Consider the following 23,570-nt stretch of genomic DNA (forward strand, 5'->3'; position numbering starts at 1 on the left):
TCTGAGAAAGGCTCAGCTAAATGCACGTTCCTTTTTATTTCTTATATCTTTCTTTATGAATTTTTCTTCTTTTTATCTTTTCCATTAAATTTTTATTTTATGCCCTAGGCTTGCTAAAATGCTCCCTAAGTCACTCATAGGTATTAGTGCTTTGGTGAGTTCTGGAACCAAACATGGTACTGATTTCTGCTAAGTTAGGATGTGTGAGGAAAATTGCTGCCAAATTTGCCATATGAGGTTCTTACAAAGAGATATTTCAGATTATTCAAAGCTACTTTATCATTATATAAAAATATTCAGTTTTGTGATATGTGCCTTTTGAAAATTATTAACACATTATTTTCTGAAGTAATATAAAATTGTTTCACTTATTCACCAAAGGCACATTACCTTTTTTTTTCTTTTCTTATAAAACAGGAATGTTTGGCAGTAAGGACCCTTGATCCTCTTGTCAACACCTCCAGTCTGATAATGAGGAAATGCTTTCCTAAAAATCGCCTGCCACTCCCAACGATTAAAAGTTCTTTCCATTTCCAGTTACCTGTTATTCCTGTGACTGGACCTGTGGCCCAGCTCTACAGTTTACCTCCTGAAGGTAGGACCACATGCTTCTTGCTGGCTTCCAGTGGTTGTTGGAATTGTGTGAGTTTATCTATTTTTGCTTTTGTTCATCTCCCTAGCAAAAGAAGGCTTTAATGAACATGATATGCTTTCAGATTACTTTTTAGTTAATAAATATTTCTTCAAATATAAGAAATTAAGGTTGAGTGATTAAGGGAAGGAATGTGGGATATGCTACATATGTGTAAATGTGAATTGTGAAAAACTCAGCACCATGTAGAAACAGTATTTGATAGCTTACATAAATTTTCAAAATATAAGAATGTATAAACATTCTTAGAAATGTTTAGGTAATTATATTTGAGCTTACATTTGTAGCTTTTTAATGAACTTCATTTTTAAAAGTTAAAATGCCTAATCACTGAACAAGTTACAGTTTATGTTCAACAAAACTTGCACCATTACTTCAGTTCAGTTCAGTTCAGTTGCTCAGTCGTATCAGACTCTTTGCGACCCCATGAACCACAGCACGCCAGGCCTCCCTGTCCATCACCAACTCCTGGAGTTTACCCAAACTCATGTCCATTGAGTTGGTGATGCCATCTAACCATCTCATCCTCTGTCACCCTTTCTCCTCCTGCCTTCAATCTTTCCCAACATCAGCGTCTTTTCAAATGAGTCAGCTCTTCACATCAGGTGGCCAAAATATTGGAGTTTCAGCTTCAACATCAGTCCTTCCAATGAATACCCAGGACTGATTTCCTTTAGGATGGACTGGTTGGCCCTCCTGCCAGTCCATAGGACTCCCAAGAGTCTGCTCCAACACCACGGTTCAAAAGCATCAATGCTTCTGCGCTCAGCTTTCTTTACCTGATAGAAAATACAAATTATTGTAAATTGAATCTTTGCCGTTTTGGTACAATACTGTGTGCATAGCAAAGGAAGTAAGAGTTTACACATCTTAATGTGAGGGCAAAAAAACAGAATTTTTTTGATAAGAGCCAGCAAATTAAAAAGAGAAAGTAATCTAGGCTATTAAGATTTCTAAAGTATTTCCTCATTAGTTGATCACTTAAAAAAATCTTTTATTTATAATTAAGAGCAATTCTTTGAAATAAGTGATTTGAGAGTTTTTAAGTAAATGTAATTAGTTTTTTTATCATTGATATATCACAGAGTATAGTCTTATGATTTCATTTCTAAAGTAGTTATTAAAATAGTCTACACAGAATATCAAAATGGATTATTTACAAACTTCCTTTAAAAAGTATAAGTCTAAGACTAAGTCTGGGACTTGATTAAAGATAGCTAAGTGAAAGTAGTGATCTAATTCCATTCCATTCTTATTCCACTTAAAATTACCAACAGACTTAATAAATAGAGGGACAAAAACTGTACTGAATCTGAAAACTAGATAAAAGGAGCATTCTCATGGAATAAACATAGGATGTACAACAAATGTGGTGGAGAAAAGAATAGATTAAAGAAGAGTGTCAGCTCTAACTCACCCTTCTATGAAATGCAGTTTCTCTGGCTTTGGATTGAGGGTCAGACTGATGTATCACTGAACTAGAGATGATTACTTATATCAGCTAACAAGCCTTCAGGAAGAAGATGTGAGAGAAGGGTTCTAATGACACTTGCATAGCCATATGGAAAACACAGTTTTTCTCCTCTTCATCACTTTCTCACATATCAGACTTCACTATATTTATCAGTTTTCATTATTTTTTATGTTCCTCAGTTAGACTGTAAATTCCATGAAGATAAAACTGTTGTTTTTTCCTTCATTTTATCTTCAGCATCCATTAGATTGCATGAGACATAATGAATGTGAATTTAACATTTGTTAGTGAATGAATTGAACTGGCCATAAGACTTATTCTCTGGAACATTTAATGCCAAAAGATAGTGAAACAGCCTCCTTGGAGATTTGAAGGAAAAGAGTTCTTACTCAAGATTTCTGAACCCTATTAGTTGCCACTCATATGTAAAGGTGAAATATTCTTAGATAGGCAAGAGTACAGAAGCATATTGCCCAGGTCCCCTTCCTGAAGTAATTACATGAAATATTACTCCAGCCAGGCTAGTGATGAATTAAGAAATCAGGCATGCAGAAGACATGGTAGTAGAGTAATTGTATTTAACATTACAAATTGTTAAATTTTATAATACTAAATAGTTGTTCTACTGTTATTTTGAAATATATCAACTAATTTTTGATGAAAGATAATATACGGCTGTCACAAACTGGGTCTTTTAATAATTTATATTCATATATTTATCAATATTATAATATTGCTATATTTGTAAGATAGTAATTATAGAAATACTATAATTCTATGGAAAAACATAGAAAAACATATGGCCCAAACATATGTTTTAAAATGTAAAAGTAACATCTAGAACGGAGATCTATAGACTAGGATCTACTGAACCATAGGAATCCATGGTTCTTAGTCTCTAGACTAAGTCCAGTTCTGGACTAAGTTCCTAGTTGAGAGACTAAGAACCCTTTGAAATTCTATATAAAGTTATGTGTATGTTTTTCTTGGAAAAAATTCTTGAAGTGCTGCTATAGACAAGCAGGAAAACTTCAAAGGCGTACAAAATCCTGAGAATGCTGAATGCAAAGCAAGAACAAACAAATCAGTTTCAGTAATAATATATCTAAATGAATAAAATACTCCCAGTAAAAAAAGAGACTCTCCGATTGGGTTAAAAACAAAATCTAAGTAGCCGATAGATCCTGGAAACTCTTGAAATAGTAAGAGTGAACTCTTAAACAGATTGGTGACTGTATATCTGTTATTCCCAGCTCAAAACAGGTGAGGAAGACATTACTACCCTACAATATATACATACAGAACAAAATGTTTAAAACAAGATAGCAAAGACGATTTTATGCAAGTAGATAATAATGTGTGCCAAATACTAAAACAAAGATAGATAAAGCTATAATTATTTAAATAATAAGGATAAATTGATAGAAACACAGCATTAGTGAGTGATTTTAATATGCCTTAAGTTCTTGGTAAGTTATATAGAGGAGAGCCAGTCAATCTAAGTGGATGCTAAAGATACCTCCTGTTAATACATTTGAAAATATATTTGAAATGGACAATATTTTATGGAAATATAAATAACTAAAATTGACTTGGGCTCCTCTGATGGCTCAGTTGGTAAAGAATCTGCCTGCAATGCAGGAGACCCCGGTTTGATTCCTGGGTCGGGAAGATCTCCTAGAGAAGGGAAAGGCTACCTACTCCAGTATTCTGGCCTGGGGAATTCCACTGACTGTGTAGTCCATGGGGTTGCAAAGAGTTGGACACGACTGAACGACTTTCACTCAAAATTGACTTACATAGTAGAAAACCTGCAATTGAGTATGCAGTCAAGTTGTCTTCAGTGAAGATGTCATACAGTAGGTTATTTTTCTCAACCTTCAAGAAATTTTCCTATACTTGATTTTCCAGAGCATGGGAAATAAAGAGAAGTTTAGAAACTAGTATGATGCTGAAATCAAAACCTGAAACAATTTATAGATCATTGTCACTAATGAAGATAAATAGAAAAATAAAAAATATTAGCAAATTGAATTGAGCAGCATTTTCAGATATAAGACACTTTGACAACGTAAGGATTATTTTAGAAAATGTTTATTGTAATATTAAGACTTTAATGAAAATTTATCAATATATCAAAGAAAGAAAAGCAGTGATTATCTTAATAAATGCCATGAAAGGAGTTGATAAAAATTATTATTAGTTCCACATTAAATTTCTTAATGAATCAAGGAGTATTTTCCAAGCTGGCTGAGTATTATCTAACTCAGATCAGTAACCAACATCACAAATAGTTAGGAAGTGTTAGAGGAAGACTCTCTCAACCATTATTAGTTAACATTGTTTTGAAAACTCTACCGAGATCAGTAAGACAGGGAAAGGAAAGATACTAATCATTAAGAGAGTGAGATAAAGTTATGTCAGTGTGTGTGGAGGATTTTGCTATTTATGTAGAAAATCGAAGCAAATCAATTATAAAATGTATCTTAGACCAAATGAAAGTTCAGTGAAGTACTATTTACAAGATAAGTGAATAAATAAAATTCACTAGCTTTCCTTTGGGTGCATGTGTATGTTTATTTGTGTATGAATTTGATATACGTACGTACACAATAACCATTAGAAAACACAAAGGGGAAGATCACATTTTTAAGAGCAATAGGACCAACAAAATAAATCCTATTGGAATATACATTTCAAAACCTTATGGAAAGTGCTGACTCATACCTTTTAATTATTATATCATACAGATTTTGTATAATTTATCTAACTGGTTTCCTGTTGATAGCCATTTTAGTATTTTTCCCCCTGTATCTTTGTCTTTACTATAAATGAGCCGAGAACATTTTGAAAATTAACAAGGATGATTTATATTCCCTGCTTTTAGTTGTGAGATTGTTATTGATGTAATAATTGATTTTTAGTGCTGATGGTATAAAAATAGATCATTGGAATAGAAAGGAAGGTCTTAGATACTCTAAGCTATATGGCATTTCCCATCTGGAGTATGAAACCAAAGGAAAATACCTATAAAGGAAGATATTTGACAGGTTTGACTAGAGATTAAAAACATATTTTCTCTTTCTTATTTGCAGTAGCCTCTTCTGATTCAGTTCCTTCTTTTTTCTTAACAATTCTTTTTCCAAATGTCATTTCCTCTGTTTATCTAGGACTAACTGCTGTTAATACATTGACATAAATAGACCCAGTTACTATATGCAATATAAATAGTTACTTTTTTCAGTCTTATTTCCAAAAGAATTTAGAGCAATTTGGTAACTGTATTAGTTGGGATAGACTGAACTGCCGTTACACAGTGACCCAGTATATAGTACCCTTGTCACTTGAGCAACAGTAGTAATAACAGACATTTTTATAGCATGTACTCTTCACCTGGCACATTACATGTATTAACTCCTTTAACTCTCCCAACAACACTATGCGTGGGTATCTCCATTTTATAGATGAGGATAGAGAAAGTGTTAGTCTTAGACAAAAATAACTTATGTAACTTGTTCAAGGTCATATAGTTAGTAAATGGAGGATTCAGGATTTTAATTATGTATTCTGTCTCCAGAGCCCATTTGCTATATTGCCATGAAATAGATCTTTTTGTCCTCTCACATATCCATTCAGAAGATGGGCAGGTCAGGTGACCCTGGACAGTAGATATCTATCCACCATGTCATCAAAGGAAAAGGATTCTGTTTTCTTCATCTCTTATGGTGTTTTCCTTATGTGCGTGTGGAAAACGGCAATGAAAGAAAATGGAGGGCAGTTTCCTTTTTAAAGAATATGACCTGGCGTTTGTATTGACAACTTTGCCTCACATACTGTTGGCCAAAACTTAATCATATGACTGTAACTACTGTGAAGGGGGCTGGAACCTATAACCTCTAGCTAAAACTCAGAGGTTCAGATACTGAATTGAAAGAGAGAACAGATACTTGAAGAGTGGAAAGGAGTTTATAATCTTCACTGTAATAAGTCACATTGGAAATAGAAGTAAAAAAGAGTCTAAAGAAGGTTACATCAGCAAGATAGAGGGGCAAAAGGTTCCAGTGCTCATCTTCCATGCAAATACAGCAAAAACAATAAATAGCAAATGAAAATGTGATGAAAATATGTCACAGGTAGCTCTAGATTTGAATGAACAAGCATCAGAAACACTGTAGAGCTCAAAACCCAAGAATGGCCACACAGAAAAGTACAGGGAGCATTTTATCTCTATCACTTATCTCCCAGTCCAGGGCAGTTTGGCATCAGGAAGGTTCTCCTCAGTAGAGTTTTTCCCATGGAGAGCAGAAGAACCTCAGTGAGCCTTACCACTGTGCATCTCTTACATTGGCAGGTGACTTCTTTACCACTAGCACCATCAGTAACTGAACTTAAAGAAATGGAGATCTGGGAGTTATCTGAAAAAGAATTCAAAATGATTAAGGAAGCTCAGATAATTCAAGAGAAGACAGATAAACAGTTCAGTGAACTTAGGAAAAGTATACGTGAACAAAATGAGAATTTCATTGAAGAGAAAGAAATCATAAAAAGAACAAAACAAATTCTGGACCTGAAGAATACACTGAATAATGCAGTAGAGAACTTCAGTATCAGGCTTAGTCAAGCAGAGGAAAGAATCTGTGAACTTGTAGACAAATCTCAGGATATTATACAGGCAAAGGAGAAAAAAGACATTAGAAAGAAAAAGAGTGAAGAAGGCCTACGTGAATAATGGAACACCATTAAATGAAACAACATCTACATAATGGGAGAAGAAGAAGAAGAGAGAGAAAGGGAGAGAAAACTTACTCTAAAAAATAATAGCTGCAAACTTAACCAAATCTGGTGAAGGTATGGCTATCTAGGTGCATAAGCTCAAACATTCCCAAATAGATTCACCCCTAAGAGATCTTCACCAAGACATTATCATCAAGTTCTTAAAGACTGAAGACAGAGGGAGGATTTTCAAAGCAGTTAGAGAAAAAATTAGAGATACCTTCTAGGTAACAAGGTACATGTGTGCCAAGTTGCTTTAGACTCTTTGCGACATGGCCCGTAGGCTTCCAGGCTTCTCTAAGGGATTTTCCAGGCAAGAATACTAGAGTAAGTTGCTGTGCCCTCCTCCACAGGGTCTTTCTGGCATAGGTCTTGAACCCACTCTTATGTCTCCTGCATTGGCAGGTGGGTTCTTTACTGCTAGCACTGCCAGGTAACAAGGTACCTAGCTACAAGATAATCCTGGTAGGCCCATTAGCAAATTTTTCAAGCAGAAGCTTTGCATGCCAGGAGAGAGTAGGATGATGTATTCAAATTGCTTGAAGAAAATAACTGTCAATAAAAAATACTTCACCCATCAAATTTCCTTCAGAAATGAAAGAGATATAAAGACTTCAGGAAAATAACGAAAGCTGAATGCCCACTCTGACCATTTTATTTAGCAAAGTACCAGATATTCTAGCTATAGCCATTAGGTTAGGAAAAAAGAAAGAAAAGACATTTAATTCAGAAAGGAAGAAATGAAATCATCTCTGTTTGCAGTGACATGATCTTATATTTAGAAAACTGTAACATCTCTACCAAAAAACTGTTAGGAATAATAGATGAATTCAGTAAAGGTATACGATACAAAATCAATATACAAATCATCGTTGTAGTCCTATGCACTAATAATGAACTATCTGAAAGAGAAATTAAGAAAGCAACCCCATTTACAGTAGCATCAAGACAGTAAAGCACTTAAAAATAAGTTTTACCAAGGAATTGAAGACCTGTGTGCTGATTAATAAAATGTAGTTGTAAGTCGTTGAAGTAGACACACACACAAATTGAAAAATATTCTGTGTTCTTGAATTGGAAGAATTAATATAAAAATGCTCATGCTGACCAAAGTTATCTTCATAATCAATATAATCCCTATCACAATTTCAGTGGCATTTTTCACGGAAATATGAATACTATTCTAAAATTTATATGAAACCATAAAAGACCCAAATAGCCAAAGCAATCTTGAGAAAGAAGGACAAAGTTGGAGGCATCACACTTCCTGATTTCAAGCTATTATGAGCTTTGTTGTTCAGTCCCTCAGTTGTGTCCAACTGAAGCTTCAACTTCAGCGTCGGTCCTTCCAGTGAATATTCAGGGTTGATTTTTTTTTAGGATTGATTGTAAGCTATGGTAATCAAAATAGTACAGTACTCAAGTAAAGCAGGCATAAGAGCTGGAACAGAATAGAGAGCCTAGTCATAAGCCCAAGCATAATGTGGTCAGCTAAGTGTTGATGAGGGTGCCAGCAACACAAAGTGGGGAAAGGACAGTCTCTTTAATGAATTATGCTGGGAAAACTAGGTATCCAAATGCAAAAGAATGAAGCTGGACCCCTACTTTCCACCAGTCCCAAAAATTGACTCGAAATGGATAAACTACACATAAGACCCGAAACTATAAAACTCCTAGAAGAAAACTTAGGGGAAAAGATCCTTGATGTAGTTGGTCTTAGCAGTGATTTCTTGGATAAGGTAACAAAAGTGTAGGCAACAAAAGCTAAAATAAACAAGTGGGACTGTATCAAACTAAAAAGATTCTGCACAGCAAAGGAGAATTTATTGAAAAGGCAACCTATAGAATAGGAGAAGATATTTAGAAATTATATATCTGATGAAAGATTAATATAAAAAATACACAGAACTCATATAGCTGAATAGTACAAAGGGAGACAGTGCAATTAAAAATGGGCAAAAAACTTGAATAGACATTTTCCCCAAAGAAAGATGTACCAATGGCCAGAAGATAATGAAAAGGTGCTGTATATCAGTAATCATCAGGGAAGCGCAAACCAAAACCTCGAAGAAAAATCCCCTCACACCTCTTAGAATGGCTATTGTCAAAGAGACAAGAGATAGCAAATAGCAAGGATTTGGAGAAAACAGAACCCTTACACTCTGTTGGTAGGAATGTAACATGGTATATTATCTTAAAGAGATATCAGCATACTCATGTTCATTTCAGCGTTATTTACACTAGTCAACATTTGTAAATAACCTTAATGTCTTTCCATGGATGAATGGATAAAGGAAAAGTGATTTGTATAGATGATTCAGCCAATAAGAAAAATAAATATCATTTGTGACAGCATGGATGAATCTGGAGGGCATTTATGCTAAGTGAAATTTGCAAGACAGAGAAGACAGATACTGTATGGTATCACTTATATGTGGAATCTTTGAATTGAAACAACAACAAAAAAACACAGTTTCAAAAAAACAGAATAGAATGTTGGATTCCAGGAGCTGTGAGAATGGTAAATGGGTGATAAGATCCCAGGGCATACATTTTTAGTTTTGAGAAGATTAAGTTCAGTATGGCAAAACCAATACAGTATTGTAAAGTAAAATAAAGTAAAAAAAAAAAAAAAAGATTAAGTTCTGAGGATCTAACATATAGCATGGTTCACTTCAGTTCAGTTCAGTCACTCAGTTGTGTCCGACTCTTTGCGACGCCATGGACTGCAGTAGGCCAGGCTTCCCTTTCCATCATCAACCCCCAGAGTTTACTCAAACTCATCTCCGTTGAATTTGTGATGCCATCCAACCATCTTATCCTCTGTCATCTCCTTCTCCTCCTGCCTTCAATCTTTCCCAGCATCAGGGTCTTTTCCAATGAGTCAACACTTCGCATGAGGTGGCCAAAGTATTGGAGTTTCAGCTTCAACATCAGTCCTTCCAATGAACACTCAGGACTGATCTCCTTTAGGATGGTCTGGTTGGATCTCCTTGCAGTCCAAGGGACTGTCCAGAGTCTTCTCCAACACCACAGTTCAAAAGCATCAATTCTTTGGCGCTCAGCTTTCTTCACAGTCTATCTCTCACATCTGTATGTGACTACTGGAAAAACCATAGCCTTGACTAGACGGACCTTTGTTGACAAAGTAATGTCTCTGCTTTTAAATATGCTTTCTAGGTTGGTCATAACTTTCCTTCCAAGGAGTAAGCCTCTTTTAATTTCATGGCTGCAATCACCATCTGCAGTAATTTTGGAGCCCCCCCCAAATAAAAGTCTGTCACTGTTTCCACTGTTTCCGCATCTGTTTGCAATGAAGTGATGGGACCGATGCCATGATCTTCGTTTTATGAATGTTGAGCTTTAAGCCAACTTTTTCACTCTCCTCTTTCACTTTCATCAAGAGGCTCTTTAGTTCTTCTTCACTTTCTGCCATAAGGGTGGTGTCATCTGCATATCTGAGGTTATTGATATTTCTCCTAGCAATCTTGATTCCAGCTTGTGCTTCTTCCAGCCTAGCGTTTCTCATGATGTACTCTGCATATAGGTTAAATAAGCAGGATGACAATATACAGCCTTGACGTACTTCTTTCCCAATTTGGAACTAGTCTGTTGTTTCATGTCCAGTTCTAACTGTTGTTTCCTGACCTGCATATAGGTTTATCAGGAAGCAGGTCAGGTGGTCTGGTATTCCCATCTCTTTCAGAATTTTCCACAGTTCATTGTGATCCACACAGTCAAAGGCTTTGGTATAGTCAATAAAACACAAATAGATGTTTTCCTGGAACTCTCTAGCTTTTTCGATGAGCCAGTGGATGTTGGCAATTTGGTCTCTGGGTCTTCTGCCTTTTCTAAAACCAACTTCAACATCAGGAAGTTCACGGTTCACGTATTGCTGAAGCCTGGCTTGGAGAATTTTGAGCATTACTTTACTAGCATGTTAGATGAGTACAATTGTGTGGTAGTTTGAACATTCTTTGGCATTGCCTATCTTTGGGATTGGAACGAAAACTGACCTTTTCCAGTCCTGTGGCCACTGCTGAGTTTTCCAAATTTGCTGGCATGTTGAGTGCAGCACTTTCAAAGCATCTTTTTTTTGGATTTGAAATAACTCAACTGGAATTCCATCACCTCCACTAGCTTTGTTCATAGTGATGCTTCCTAAGGCCCATTTGACTTCACATTCCAGGATGTCTGACTCTTGGTGAGTGATCGCACCATCGTGATTACCTGGGTCATGAAGATCTTTTTTTACAGTTCTTCTGTGTGTTCTTGCCACCTCTTCTTAATATCTTCTGCTTCTGTTAGGTTCATACCATTTCTGTCCTTTATCGAGCCTATCTTTGCATGAAATGTTCCCTTGGTATCTCTAATTTTCTTGAAGAGATCTCTAGTCTTTCCCATTCTAGCTAATATGGCATTGTACATTTGAAAGTTTCTGAGAGTACGTCTTAAGCATTCTCACCATATGTACACACACATACAAAGTATTAACAGTGTTAGCCATGTGAAATGATGGAGGTATTATCTTCATCCTGACAGTCATTTTACCATGATTTACCATATATCATCACATCTTGTACTTTTAATATACAGTTATATTTGTCAGTTATTCCTCAATAGAATAAAAAATAAAAGCAAAGTGTGGGAACATATTCTTTAAAAATATTCTCTACTTTGTCCCAGTGCACTCATTGCTTACATGAGTCCTCTCAGAGTTCTCCCCTAAGTGTCTTTCCTTGTGTTCCCCACATCCATGCCCTCATGGATTTTTGCATTCTGTTTCCTGGGCTTTCTCTAATGTATGTTCGTTTTTCATCCTCATTACTACTGTATTGGTCCAGGTAGTTATCGTCTTTTCCTCTGTTCATTGGTCCCCTTCCACATATGTGTTCTGTTTCTCATGCCTGTCAGAGTGATCTTTTCAAAAGCCTTAAACCACTCTCCTTTTAAAAATGCCTAGTACTTGTCTTCCATTGGGTGAAAATCTAAACTACTTGGCCTCTCATACCCTTCACTTTCTCATTCTTCTTTGCTTTTCCTAATACTTTCTCAAGCATACAAGTTAAGTCATGATTAACTTATTATTTTCCAAAGATATCATTAAAATTATTTTTGGGTTATCATTTCTTCTTCTTAAAAGCCACACTCACACACTGTTAAGTTCACCCAGAAAGTTGCTATATTTTCCTCTATGATACTGCTTACTACTTGTTTTGTGAAGTGATTACTAATAATCTTGGTCCCAAGCAGTTTGTATTTATTTCTCATCCCTGTTTTCCCTTGCATTTTTAAGTTTATGCCTTCATTAGCATATATCTTTTATATTATAATTATTTTTAGTCTTTCTGTATTTAACTTCATAAGCGCCCTGAGGGCAGAAACTGTATTTACACATCTTTTAAAAAATTCCCAGCACACAACACAGTGCCTGGTACATGGCAGTCATTGAGGGAAATAAATGGGAAGTGAATTGTAAGTGGATGAAAGTAGTTATTGAAATGTATCATAAATAGGAAATAAGATGTTTCATTCAGGCTGTTGCAATATAAGACATTAATTTTTTAGAACTTGCCAACATTAGTAAAAAATGCCCATACATTTTTAGAGTGCTTTTCCAAATATTGAAGTATTTTCACTTCATCTCATAGGTTTTTCAACACCTGGGACAACATTAGAGACATTTTTTATTAAGAAAATGTAATTTACTTTTCTTTTAGTAATTGAGATACTGGTGCTATATATATATATATATATATATATATATATATATATATAACATTCTACTTTTGGATGTGCATGTTATAGAATGCTTACCTCTGACCTACTTATAGCACATTTTGTATCACAGTGGATGACGTAGTAGATGAAAGTGATGACAACGATGATATTGATTTAGACGCTGAAAATGAAACTGAAAATGAAGATGACCTAGATCAAAATTTTAAGGTTGGTATAAATTTCTGTTTTCAATCAATTTTATGAATGTATACACAATTGTAGAAAAAAGATTGGGTAGATATATATAGCTATTGAAAGTGAAAGTCACTCAGTCATGTCTGACTCTTTGTCCAAATTCTCTGGGCCAGAATACTGGAGTGGGTAGCCTTTCCCTTCTCCAGGGGATTTCCCAACCCAGGGATCGAACCCAGGTCTCCTGCATTGCAGGCAGATTCTTTACCAGCTGAGTCACAAAGGAAGGTCAAGAATACTGGAGTGGGTAGCCTATCCCTTCTCCAGCAGATCTTCCTGACCCAGGAATCAAACTGGGGTCTCCTGCATTGCAGGTGGATTCTTTCCCAACTGAGCTATCAGGGAACAGTAGATTAATTTGTTCTATCCACTTCTTTTTTTATCGTGAATAACTGTGGACACTAAGCAATTGAAAGGAAAATAATGTTGCTTTAAATACATTGTCTGAAAAGGGCCTTAAAATAAGGTATTTTCACTCTTTTCAGACCAGAGAGATTTTATCTAAACTTTCTGACTTAGATTTTAAAGGCTAAGGAAATCTAAGTTTGAGTCACAGCTTATTTTGCTTTATTAAGTGGTAGAGGGGGCCATTTTAGTATCTGTAGAGAAACATTTGTTTAACTCCTTCATTTTTCAACTGTTTGAGCTTTTAGTACCTTTGGGGGCAGAGGGCGTTTGTTTGACTGTTGTCTTCTTGGACCTTTTTGTCTTGAAATGCTACATTGAAATTGGTTTACACTGAGTATTTGACTGTCTTTGGAGATAGAGTCTAAGATACTGGAAGGAGATTTCTGTATTAACAGCAGATGTAGAACCAGTTTTATGTGATAACCAAGGCAAGCTTTGGCAGAATTGTAAAGGTAGCCAGTTTAGAAAACATGATGGTGTGCATCCTGGCATCAAGAAGCTACAAAGAAGAATAACAGTGCAGGCTCTGGAAAGAAAGTGAAGTGGCTCAGTCGTGTCCGACTCTTTGTGACCCCATGGACTGTAGCCTGCCAGGCTCCTCCATCTGTGGGATTTTCCAGGCAAGAATACTGGAGTGGGTTGCCATTTCCTTCTCCAGGGGATCTTCCAGACCCAGGGATCAAACCTGGTTCTCCTGCAGTGCAGGTACTCTTATTGTCTGAGCTACCAGGGAAGCTACAGGCTCTGGTGTTCAAGGCAAAAAATCTGGGGTAACTGTATGTTGGTGGTTCTGGATTTGATACAGTGAATGAACTGGTAGAATCTGAGTTAGGGCAGGTCAGGAGAGTTTACATTCTGTATACAAAGTGTTGCTTAGATAGCAGGAGGTATATTAAAATCAACTGTTTGGATTTATTGGGATATGAGTATTTAGAGATAGTAAAATTTCATAGATCAACATTAAATTTATAATTTAAAGTTTTGTGTGTTGCTGGAAACCTTTCTTTTATGTATGTTTCCATGTCTATTAAACAGAGTATTTTGAGTATAATTTATTCTTTCTGGCTCAGGGTCCTTATTAAAAATATCTACAGATGTTGTAATCTACAGATGTAAAAATAGAAATTGGTAGGGAAGTAGAACTCAATAGGAATTTAAAACAGTGATACTAATTTTTCTGCTTGGAGGTTGTCAGTGTATATGCATGAATCCATATTTAAAAAATTTTTTAAAATCATTTGAGGGTAAGTTACATACCTTATATATCCTGGTTGTTTATCCCTAAATATATTAGTGTGTATTTCCTAAGGACAGTGATACAGTCATCTCTCAGTGTCCTGGGGTGAATTGGTCCCTGAACCCATCTTGGATACCAAAATTCACAGGTGCTCAATTTCCTTATATAAAGTGACGAAGTAATTGCATGTAACCTATGCACATCCTCCTGTATACTTTGTCATCTCTAGATTACCTATAATACCTAATAATATGTAAATCAGTGTTAGACTTCATTTTTTTTGGCTCCAAAATCACTGCAGATGGTGATTGCAGTCATGAAATTAAAAGACGCTTACTCCTTGGAAGAAAAGTTATGACCAACCTAGGTAGCATATTCAAAAGCAGACACATTACTTTGCCGACTAAGGTCTGTCTAGTCAAGGCTATGGTTTTTCCTGTGGTCATGTATGGATGTGAGAGTTGGACTATGAAGAAGGCTGAGCACCAAAGAATTGATGCTTTTGAACTGTGGTGTTGGAGAAGACTCTTGAGAGTCCCTTGGACTGCAAGGAGATCCAACCTGTCCATTCTGAAGGAAATCAGCCCTGGGATTTCTTTGGAAGGAATGATGCTAAAGCTGAAACTCCAGTACTTTGGCCACCTCATGAGAAGAGTTGACTCATTGGAAAAGACTCTGATGCTTGGAGGGTTTGGGGGCAGGAGAAGAAGGGGACAACTGAGGATGAGATGGCTGGATGGCATCACAGACTCGATGGACATGAGTCTGAGTGAACTCCGGGAGTTGGTGATGGACCGGGAGGCCTGGCGTGCTGCGATTCATGGGGTTGCAGAGTTGAACATGACTGAGTGACTGAACTGAACTGAACTATATAAACAGTTGTAAGTAAAATGTAAATGCTATGTATATAGTTATTCAGTTCAGTTCTGTCGCTCAGTCATGTCTGAATCTTTGCGACCCTGTGAATCACAGCACGCCAGGCCTCCCTGTCCATCACCATCTCCCAGAGTTCACTCAGACTCATGTCCATCAAGTCGGTTATGCCATCCAGCCATCTCATCCTCTGTCGTCCCCTTCTCCTCCTGCCCCCAATCCCTCCCAGCATCAGAGTCTTTTCCAGTGAGTCAACTCTTCACATGAGGTGGCCAAAGTACTGGCGCTTCAGCTTTAGCATCATTCCTTCCAAAGAACACCCAGGGCTGATCTCCTTCAGAATGGACTGGTTGGATCTCCTTGCAGTCCAAGGGACTCTTAAGAGTCTTCTCCAGTACTACAGTTCAAAAGCATCAATTCTTTGGTGCTCAGCCTTCTTCATAGTCCAACTCTCGCATCCATACATGACCACAGGAAAAACCATAGCCTTGACTGGACGGACCTTTGTTGGCAAAGTAATGTCTCTGCTTTTCAATATGCTGTCTAGGTTGGTCATAACTTTTCTTCCAAGGAGTAAGCGTCTTTTAATTTCATGGCTGTAGTCACCATCTGCAGTGATTTTGGAGCCCAAAAAAGTAAAGTCAGCCACTGTTTCCACTGTTACCCCGTGTATTTCCCATGAAGTGATGGGACCAGATGCCATAATCTTAGTTTTCTCAATGTTGAGCTGTAATCCAACTTTTGCACCCTCTTCTTTCAATTTCATCAAGAGGCTCTTTAGTTCCTCTTCACTTTCTGCCATAAGGGTGGTGTCATCTGCATATCTGAGGTTATTGCTATTTCTCCCAGCAATCTTGATTCCAGCTTGTGCTTCTTCCAGCCCAGCATTTCTCATGATGTACTCTGCATATAAGTTAAATAAGCAGGGTGACAATATACAGCCTTGATGTACTCTTATTGGCATGCCACAAATTCATGTTTTATTGTTTGGAGTCATGTTTCTTCAGTATTTTCAAGCCATGGTTGGTTGAATCTGAGGCATGGCAACATGTGGATATGGGGGACTGGCTGTTCTCTCCTATATAACCCAATACAGTCACCAGCTTAATACATTTAAAGTGATACTATCATTTTTATCTTTACCATCCATATTCCATTTTGTTAGCTGATCTAATTGTGTCCTTTATAAGATTTTTTTTTCCTCTCCAGTATAGAATCTAGCATCAGGTATTGCATTTAATTATCTTGTTTCTTAAGTCTCCTTTAATTTAGAACATTTCCACAGATTTCTTTTTTGGCAGTTTCCACAGATTTCTTTTTGGGCATTCACATCTGTAAAATTTGGCAGTATTACTCACTAGGGTATTTGAGATTGCTCACATTTACCCCATTTTACTGTAACAGCAATTATTTAATGAGAAAAAGTAGTAGATTGAATTTATTGACCACATAGTCCTGTGCTAGTCCATGTGCCTTACATATATAGACATACCTTGTTTTATTACACTTTGCTTTGTTGTGCTTTGCAGATACTGTGTTTTTAACAAATTGGAGAAGGTTTGTGGTAACCTTATGTGGGACAAGTCCTTTGGTGCCATTTTTCCAACAGCATTTGCTCACTTAATGTCTCTGTGTCACATTTTTTTGTAATTTTACAATATTTCAAACTTTTTCATTATTAATATATTGATATTTGTTATGGTGATCTGTGACCAGTGATTTTGATTGTAATTATTTAGCAATGAATATTTTTAAACTAAGGTATTAATTGTTTTTTTTAGACATTATATATTGAACACTTAATGGACCACATTATAGTGTGAACATAACTTTTATATATATTGGAAAACCAAAAATTCCCCTAACTTGCTTTATTGCGACATTTGTTTTATTGTGGTGGTCTGGAACTGAACCTGTGTCCGGGTATGCCTACAGTAGTCATTAAATCCTGTAAGGTATATGGCATTATTACCTCTGCTTTACAGGGCTGATAACTGGAAACCAAAGACACAGAAAGTTTATCAGTTGTAGAGACTGCAATCACACTTGAACACAGTTGTTAAACCTGTAGTGATTCCGTTCTCTTTGCCCTAGATTTTTCAGAGTTCAGAAAATTTGTAGAAATTTGGAGGTTCTAGAAGACTTGTCTTCAGATTGCCAGAACTCGTCAGTTTATAAACTTCAGTGTATTCTTTTTTTCCCTCCATAATTTTAGAAGAATTTTAAGAAGTAGGAGGTTTATTTTTCCTGAATGTGTTAGGAGCTGTTTATTTATGTTTTTCCCCAAACCAAAACACAAATATTTTGCTGTTGACTTCTGAAAGTAGTTTTCTTTCCTCATTGTGCCTATTTTACAGGTAAATTAAAAAAAATTTTTTTCAAATGGACATGCTGTAAAGCTATATCATCATAAATTAATCCTGAATATTAGACTGCTAGTATGTTTAGAGAAAGGAATATCTTTAAAGTTTTTTTATTATTTTGAAAATATTATATACTTTAATAGATGCTAATCAAGAAAATTACATATTTTTGGTTCTTCAAAGCCTAATTTAAGGATATATGAAATTATATATTTTATGTATCTGATACAATAATTAATATACATTTTCCTATGAAGTCATATTTCTTTACATTTATCTTCTATTTTTTTGCCCAGGGAGACATGGAAATCATTTCCAGCTGTTGTTTCACTCCTCAGTGTTTTTTCCCTTAACAATAGAGTGAATGATGATACTGAATCTTTTCTAAGGGAACTTTATTGACCATGGAATATAAGAGTGTGTGATAACCATTGCTTTCTCTTGAGGCAATGCATTAGGTTGGCTAACAGTGTATTCTCTGAAATCACTGATTGATTTTACATTCTGCTCTTGTTTGCAAGCCACTTAATCTCTTTGTACTTCAGTCTCTTCTTTAGTTACATGGAGATGATGATACTACTTTACAGTATTCTTACGCAGATTAAATTAGATCATAAGGTAAAATCCTTAGCATATTGCCTCACATATTTTCATTGCTTGATAAAAGTTATTTTGATTATCACCGCTACCATCATATACTTAGGTTTTTCAGTTTAGTTTTCCGAAGTTGTACTGCCCTTTAATCTAAGCAAAATGATGGCAGTTAGTGAGATTGGGGGCAGGGAGCATACTTTTGTATTGATCTTGATGTTAGTTTTTTTATCTTGAGGAGCCCAAATACTGTATTATGTTAGAATAATCTTTGATTAAAAGAAAACAAAACAACCAAGACAACAATAATACAACAACCAAAAAATATAAGCAAGTTTTATTTTACAATGAAATTTATGCAGCCTTTCTGTAGTAATTATTCTCTGTGTGCATGTAATTAATAATTTGGAAACTTTAAGTCTGAAATGTACTTTTCTTAATTAATGACATTCCACTTTTATTATTTCAGAATGATGATATTGAAACGGATATTAACAAACTAAAACCCCAGCAAGAACCAGGACGAACAATAGAAGAACTTAAAATGTATGAACACCTTTTCCCTGAGCTTGTTGATGATTTTCAGGTATAAATATAGATAATTCAGAATCTTAACTCATTTTAAGAAAGAGTTCTTTTTTCTTAGACCCATAATCACTCTTTTCTTTCTGCATTTCATTTCTAAAAGTTGAACTTAGCATTGCTTTTCTGAGTGACTTTGGAGAATTGTTTCAACATTCTGAGCTGCAAAATGAGAAACTGCTATCTGTAAAATGAGAGAACTAGGTCATTTAAATTTTGGACTAGCTTTTAAATTTTTTAATCATTCTTTTAATCAAAATAATTGACATAGTTTTTATTAACTTTGAAAAAGCATTAGAATGGCATTTCTGATGAGAGAAAATACTTAATTAAAAATATAGTCTGTGCTAGTTAAATTGTTTTTCCTAATAGTCACCATATAATCATGGAATGTCAGGGAATGAGGACAGCTGGAAGTTGTTTCTGAAATGTTGACAAGAAGTCAACTCTCCTTATGAAGCAACTTAAAGAATTCATTACCAGGAGAAATATCAATAAACTCAGATATGCAGATGATACCATTGTCATGGCAGACAGTGAAGAGGAACAAAAGAGCCTCTCAATACGGGTGAAAGATGAGAGTGAAAAAGCTGGCTTAAAACTCAGTGTTCAAAAAACGAAGATCATGGCATCTGGTCCTATCACTTCATGGCAAGAAGGGGGACATGTGGAAACAGTGACGGATTTTTTTTTCTTGGGCTCCAAAATTGTTGTGGATGGTGACTGCAGCCATCAAATTAGAAGAGGCTTGCTTCTTGGAAGGAAAGCTATGACAGACCTAGTCAGTGTATTAAAGCAGAGATATCACTTTGCTGACCAAAGTCCGTCTATGGTTTTTCTAGTAGTCATGCATGGATGAGAGAGTTGGACCATAAAGCAGGCTGAGCATCAAAGAATTGATGCTTTTGAACCATGGTGCTAGAGAAGACTCTTGAGAATCCTTTGCACAGCAAGGAGATCAAACCAGTCAATCCTAAAGGAAATCATCCCTGAATATTCATCAGGAAGAACCGATGCTGAAGCTGAAGCTCCAGTACTTTGGTCACCTGATGCAAAGAGCCAACTCTTTGGAAAAGACCCTGATGCTGGGAAAGATTGAAGGCAAAAGGAGAAGGGGGCTGCAGAGGATGAGATGGTTAGATCGAATCACCAACTCAAGGGACATGAGTTTGAGTGAACTCTGGGAGATAATGAAGAACAGGGGAGCCTGATGTGTTGCAGTCTATGGGGTCGCAAAGAGTCAGACACAACTTGGTGACTGAACAACGACAAATCCTCATTTATTTTCTAGAATATAATATACAACCTGGATTGCATAGCTATTAAATGATAAAGCTGATTGAATTGATGGCAAGTAGTAGATCTAATTTTTAGCACTCACTCTGCTGCTCATTTGTGGGTTCCTGAAACTGCCCAGGAGCTTAAATTGTAAAATGAAGGGTTTGAATCATATAATCTTGGATTTACTTATGTAAACCCCTTCCCTCAAGTTTCACACTTATTTTTCAGTTGCTTAAAGAAAAAGACTTAAATGCAAAGCTATTGAGAGATAAAAATAGAGAAGTACTTGCTAGCTAATGTTTGCATTTCACAATTCTAATTGTTCAGGTTTTCTGGGAAACAATGAGCTTTGGATGCGATGGAAGAGGCAGCAAGTTGCTCCCTCTCTCCCTCGCCTACTATCTTGGTACTCCCCATAGGTTTGGCGGACCTTGGAGGGTATGTTGAAATCAGTGATAGGACAGAGGAAGTCGGGAAAGAGGACAGGAGTGAAGGAGAGGATATTTGTCAAAAAGAAAAAGAATAAGGCAGGAAGAGGCATTTGAGAAAGAATGTAGGGTATTTTTCTTTTGTGCAACCTACAGGAAGTATCTGGCTGCTCTTTTAACACTTTTGTGCCCACTAAAAAACCCAGTGATAACAAACACTGGCAATTCAAAGCAGAAAAAATATTGTGGAAGGGATTTGGGGTAGGAATTGATTATTCTGTGAAGAAATGGTCTATTTTCATCTCTGTCTTATATACATATAAAAATTATATACTGTGCATAAAAATGGCAGTTGATGTGGGAATAGAGAAAAGTAGGTTATTTTTTACTAAGTGTGAAAAGTGAAGTGAAAGTCACTCAGTTGTGTCTAACTGTTTGCGACCCCATGGACTATACAGACTGTGGAATTCTCCAAGCCAGAATACTAGGGTAGATAGTCTTTCCCTTCTCCAGAGGATCTTGCCAACCCAGGGATCAAACCCAGGTCTCCTGCATTGCAGGTGGATTCTTTACCAGCTGAACCACACGTGAAACCCAAGAACACTGGAGTGGGTAGCTTCTCCCTTCTCCAGTGGATCTGCCTAACCCAGGAATCAACCTGGGGTCTTCTGCACTGCAGGTGGATTCTTTACTAACTGAGCTATCATTGGTTGGTTCTAAATAGGAACCAATGATAGCTCAGTTGGGAAGATTAGAGATCTCTTCAAGAAAATTAGAGATACCAAGGGAACATTTCATGCAAAGATGGGCTCAATAAAGCACAGAAATGGCATGGACCTAACAGAAGCAGAAGATACTAAGAAGAGGTGGCAAGAATGCACAGAAGAACTGTACAAAAAAGATCTTCACTACCCAGATAATCATGATGGTATCATCACTCACACTCACCTGGAGCCAGACATCCTGGAATGTGAAGTCAAGTGGGCCTTAGGAAGCATCACTATGAACAAAGGTAGTGGAGGTGATGGAATTGCAGTTGAGCTATTTCAAATCCTACAAGACAATACTGTGAAGGTGCTGCACTCAACATGCCAGCAAATTTGGAAAACTCAGCAGTGGTCACAGGACTGGAAAAGGTCAGTTTTAATTCCAATCCCAAAGAAAGGGAATGTCAAAGAATGCTCAAACTATCACACAATTGCACTCCTCTCACACGCTAGTAAAGCAGTGCTCAAAATTCTCCAAGCCAGGCTTCAGCAATACATGAATCATGAACTTCCAGATGTTAAAGCTGGTTTTGGAAAAGGCAGAAGAGCCAGAGATCAAATTGCCAACATCTGCTGGATCATCAAAAAAGCAAGAGAGTTCCAGAAAAATGTCTGTTTCTGTTTTATTGACTATACCAAAGCCTTTGACTGTGTGGATCACAATAAACTGTGGAAAATTCTGAAAGAGATGGGACTACCAAATCACCTGACCTGCCTCTTGAAAAATCTGTATACAGGTCAGGAAACAACAGTTAAAACTGGACATGGAAAAACAGACTGGTTCCAAATAGGGAAAAGAGTACATCAAGGCTGTATATTGTCACCCTGCTTATTTAACTTATATGCAGAGTACATCATGAGAAATGCTAGGCTGGAAGAAGCACAAGCTGGAATCAAGATTGCCGGGAGAAATATCAATAACTTCAGATATGCAAATGACACCATCCTTATGGCAGAAAGTGAAGAGGAACTAAAGAGCCTCTTGATGAAAGTGAAAGAGGAGAGTGGAAAAGTTGGCTTAAAGCTCAGCCTTCAGAAAACTAAGCATTCAGCATCCAGTCCCATCACTTCATGGCAAATAGATGGGAAACAGTGGAAACACTGTCAAGACTTTATTTTTTTGGCCTCTAAAATCACTGCAGATGGTGACTGCAGCCGTGAAATTAAAAGATGCTTACTCCTTGGAAGGAAGTTATGACCAACCTAGATAGCATATTCAAAAGCAGAGACATTACTTTGTCAACAAAGGTCCATCTAGTCAAGGCTATGGTTTTTCCAGTCATCATGCATGGATGTTAGAGTTGGACTGTGAAGAAAGCTGAGCGCCAAAGAACTGATGCTTTTGAATTGTGGTGTTGGAGAAGACTCTTGGTAGTCCCTTGGACTGCAAGGAGATCCAGCCAGTCCATCCTAAAGGAGATCAGTCCTGGGTGTTCATTGGAGGGACTGATGCTGAAGCTGAAACTCCAATACTTTGGCCCCCTGATGCAAAGAGCTGACTCATTGAAAAGACCCTGATGCTGGGAAAGATTGAGGGCAGTAGGAGAAGGGGACAACAGAGGATGAGATTGTTGGATGGCATCACCGACACAATGGACATAGGTTTGGGTGGACTACAGGAGTTGGTAATGGACAGGGAGGCTGGGTGTGCTTGCTTCATGGGGTCCCAGAGTCGGACGCTACTGAGCGACTGAACTGAACTGAACTGAAATAGGAAGTGTTGAGAAGAATCTTTTCAGCTATCCTTGTATCAAATACTAGCAGGTCATGAGTTATTGAACAGAAATGAATTAATACTGATGATGACTTTTTCCACTTGGATATGCATGTCACTTTCAACATCAATCTCTGAAGTTAAAATTACCTGATGTGTTTGTTTGTATCTTTAACACCACTCAGTTTATTTCCAGATGTATTAAAGGTACTATTCAATGGCCTGATGAAGGTAAAATGAGTGCATTTAAAGTCAACAGAATTAACAGCATAATTAACAACAGACTTTTTCAAGGGGACTTAGCACATGTGTTTAAAGCTATAATTATTTATTTGTTGTGATAAGTATAGTTTTGTTTCCTTTTGTTTCTTGATGGCAGAATATTAGAAGTATCAGAATCCTGCATTTTCACAGCTCTTCTTTCATACATCTGTATTAGCATAATGTCATTTAC

General features: G+C 36.7%; 1 protein-coding gene across 2 annotated transcripts in view; it reads left to right on the forward strand.

Moving 5' to 3' along the window:
- The window catches only part of AGTPBP1 (ATP/GTP binding carboxypeptidase 1), a 190,880-nt gene that overhangs the window by 72,443 nt on the left and 94,867 nt on the right, over window positions 1-23,570 (forward strand). For both annotated transcript variants that reach the window (XM_069575809.1, XM_069575810.1), the window contains 3 exons: window positions 418-595; window positions 12,751-12,848; window positions 18,814-18,930. In XM_069575809.1, the coding sequence (XP_069431910.1) occupies window positions 418-595; window positions 12,751-12,848; window positions 18,814-18,930 (393 nt within the window). The remainder of the gene's footprint in view (window positions 1-417; window positions 596-12,750; window positions 12,849-18,813; window positions 18,931-23,570) is intronic.

This window comes from Ovis canadensis, chromosome 2, assembly GCF_042477335.2.
Source record: "Ovis canadensis isolate MfBH-ARS-UI-01 breed Bighorn chromosome 2, ARS-UI_OviCan_v2, whole genome shotgun sequence".
In the NCBI taxonomy this organism is placed as follows: domain Eukaryota; kingdom Metazoa; phylum Chordata; class Mammalia; order Artiodactyla; family Bovidae; genus Ovis; species Ovis canadensis.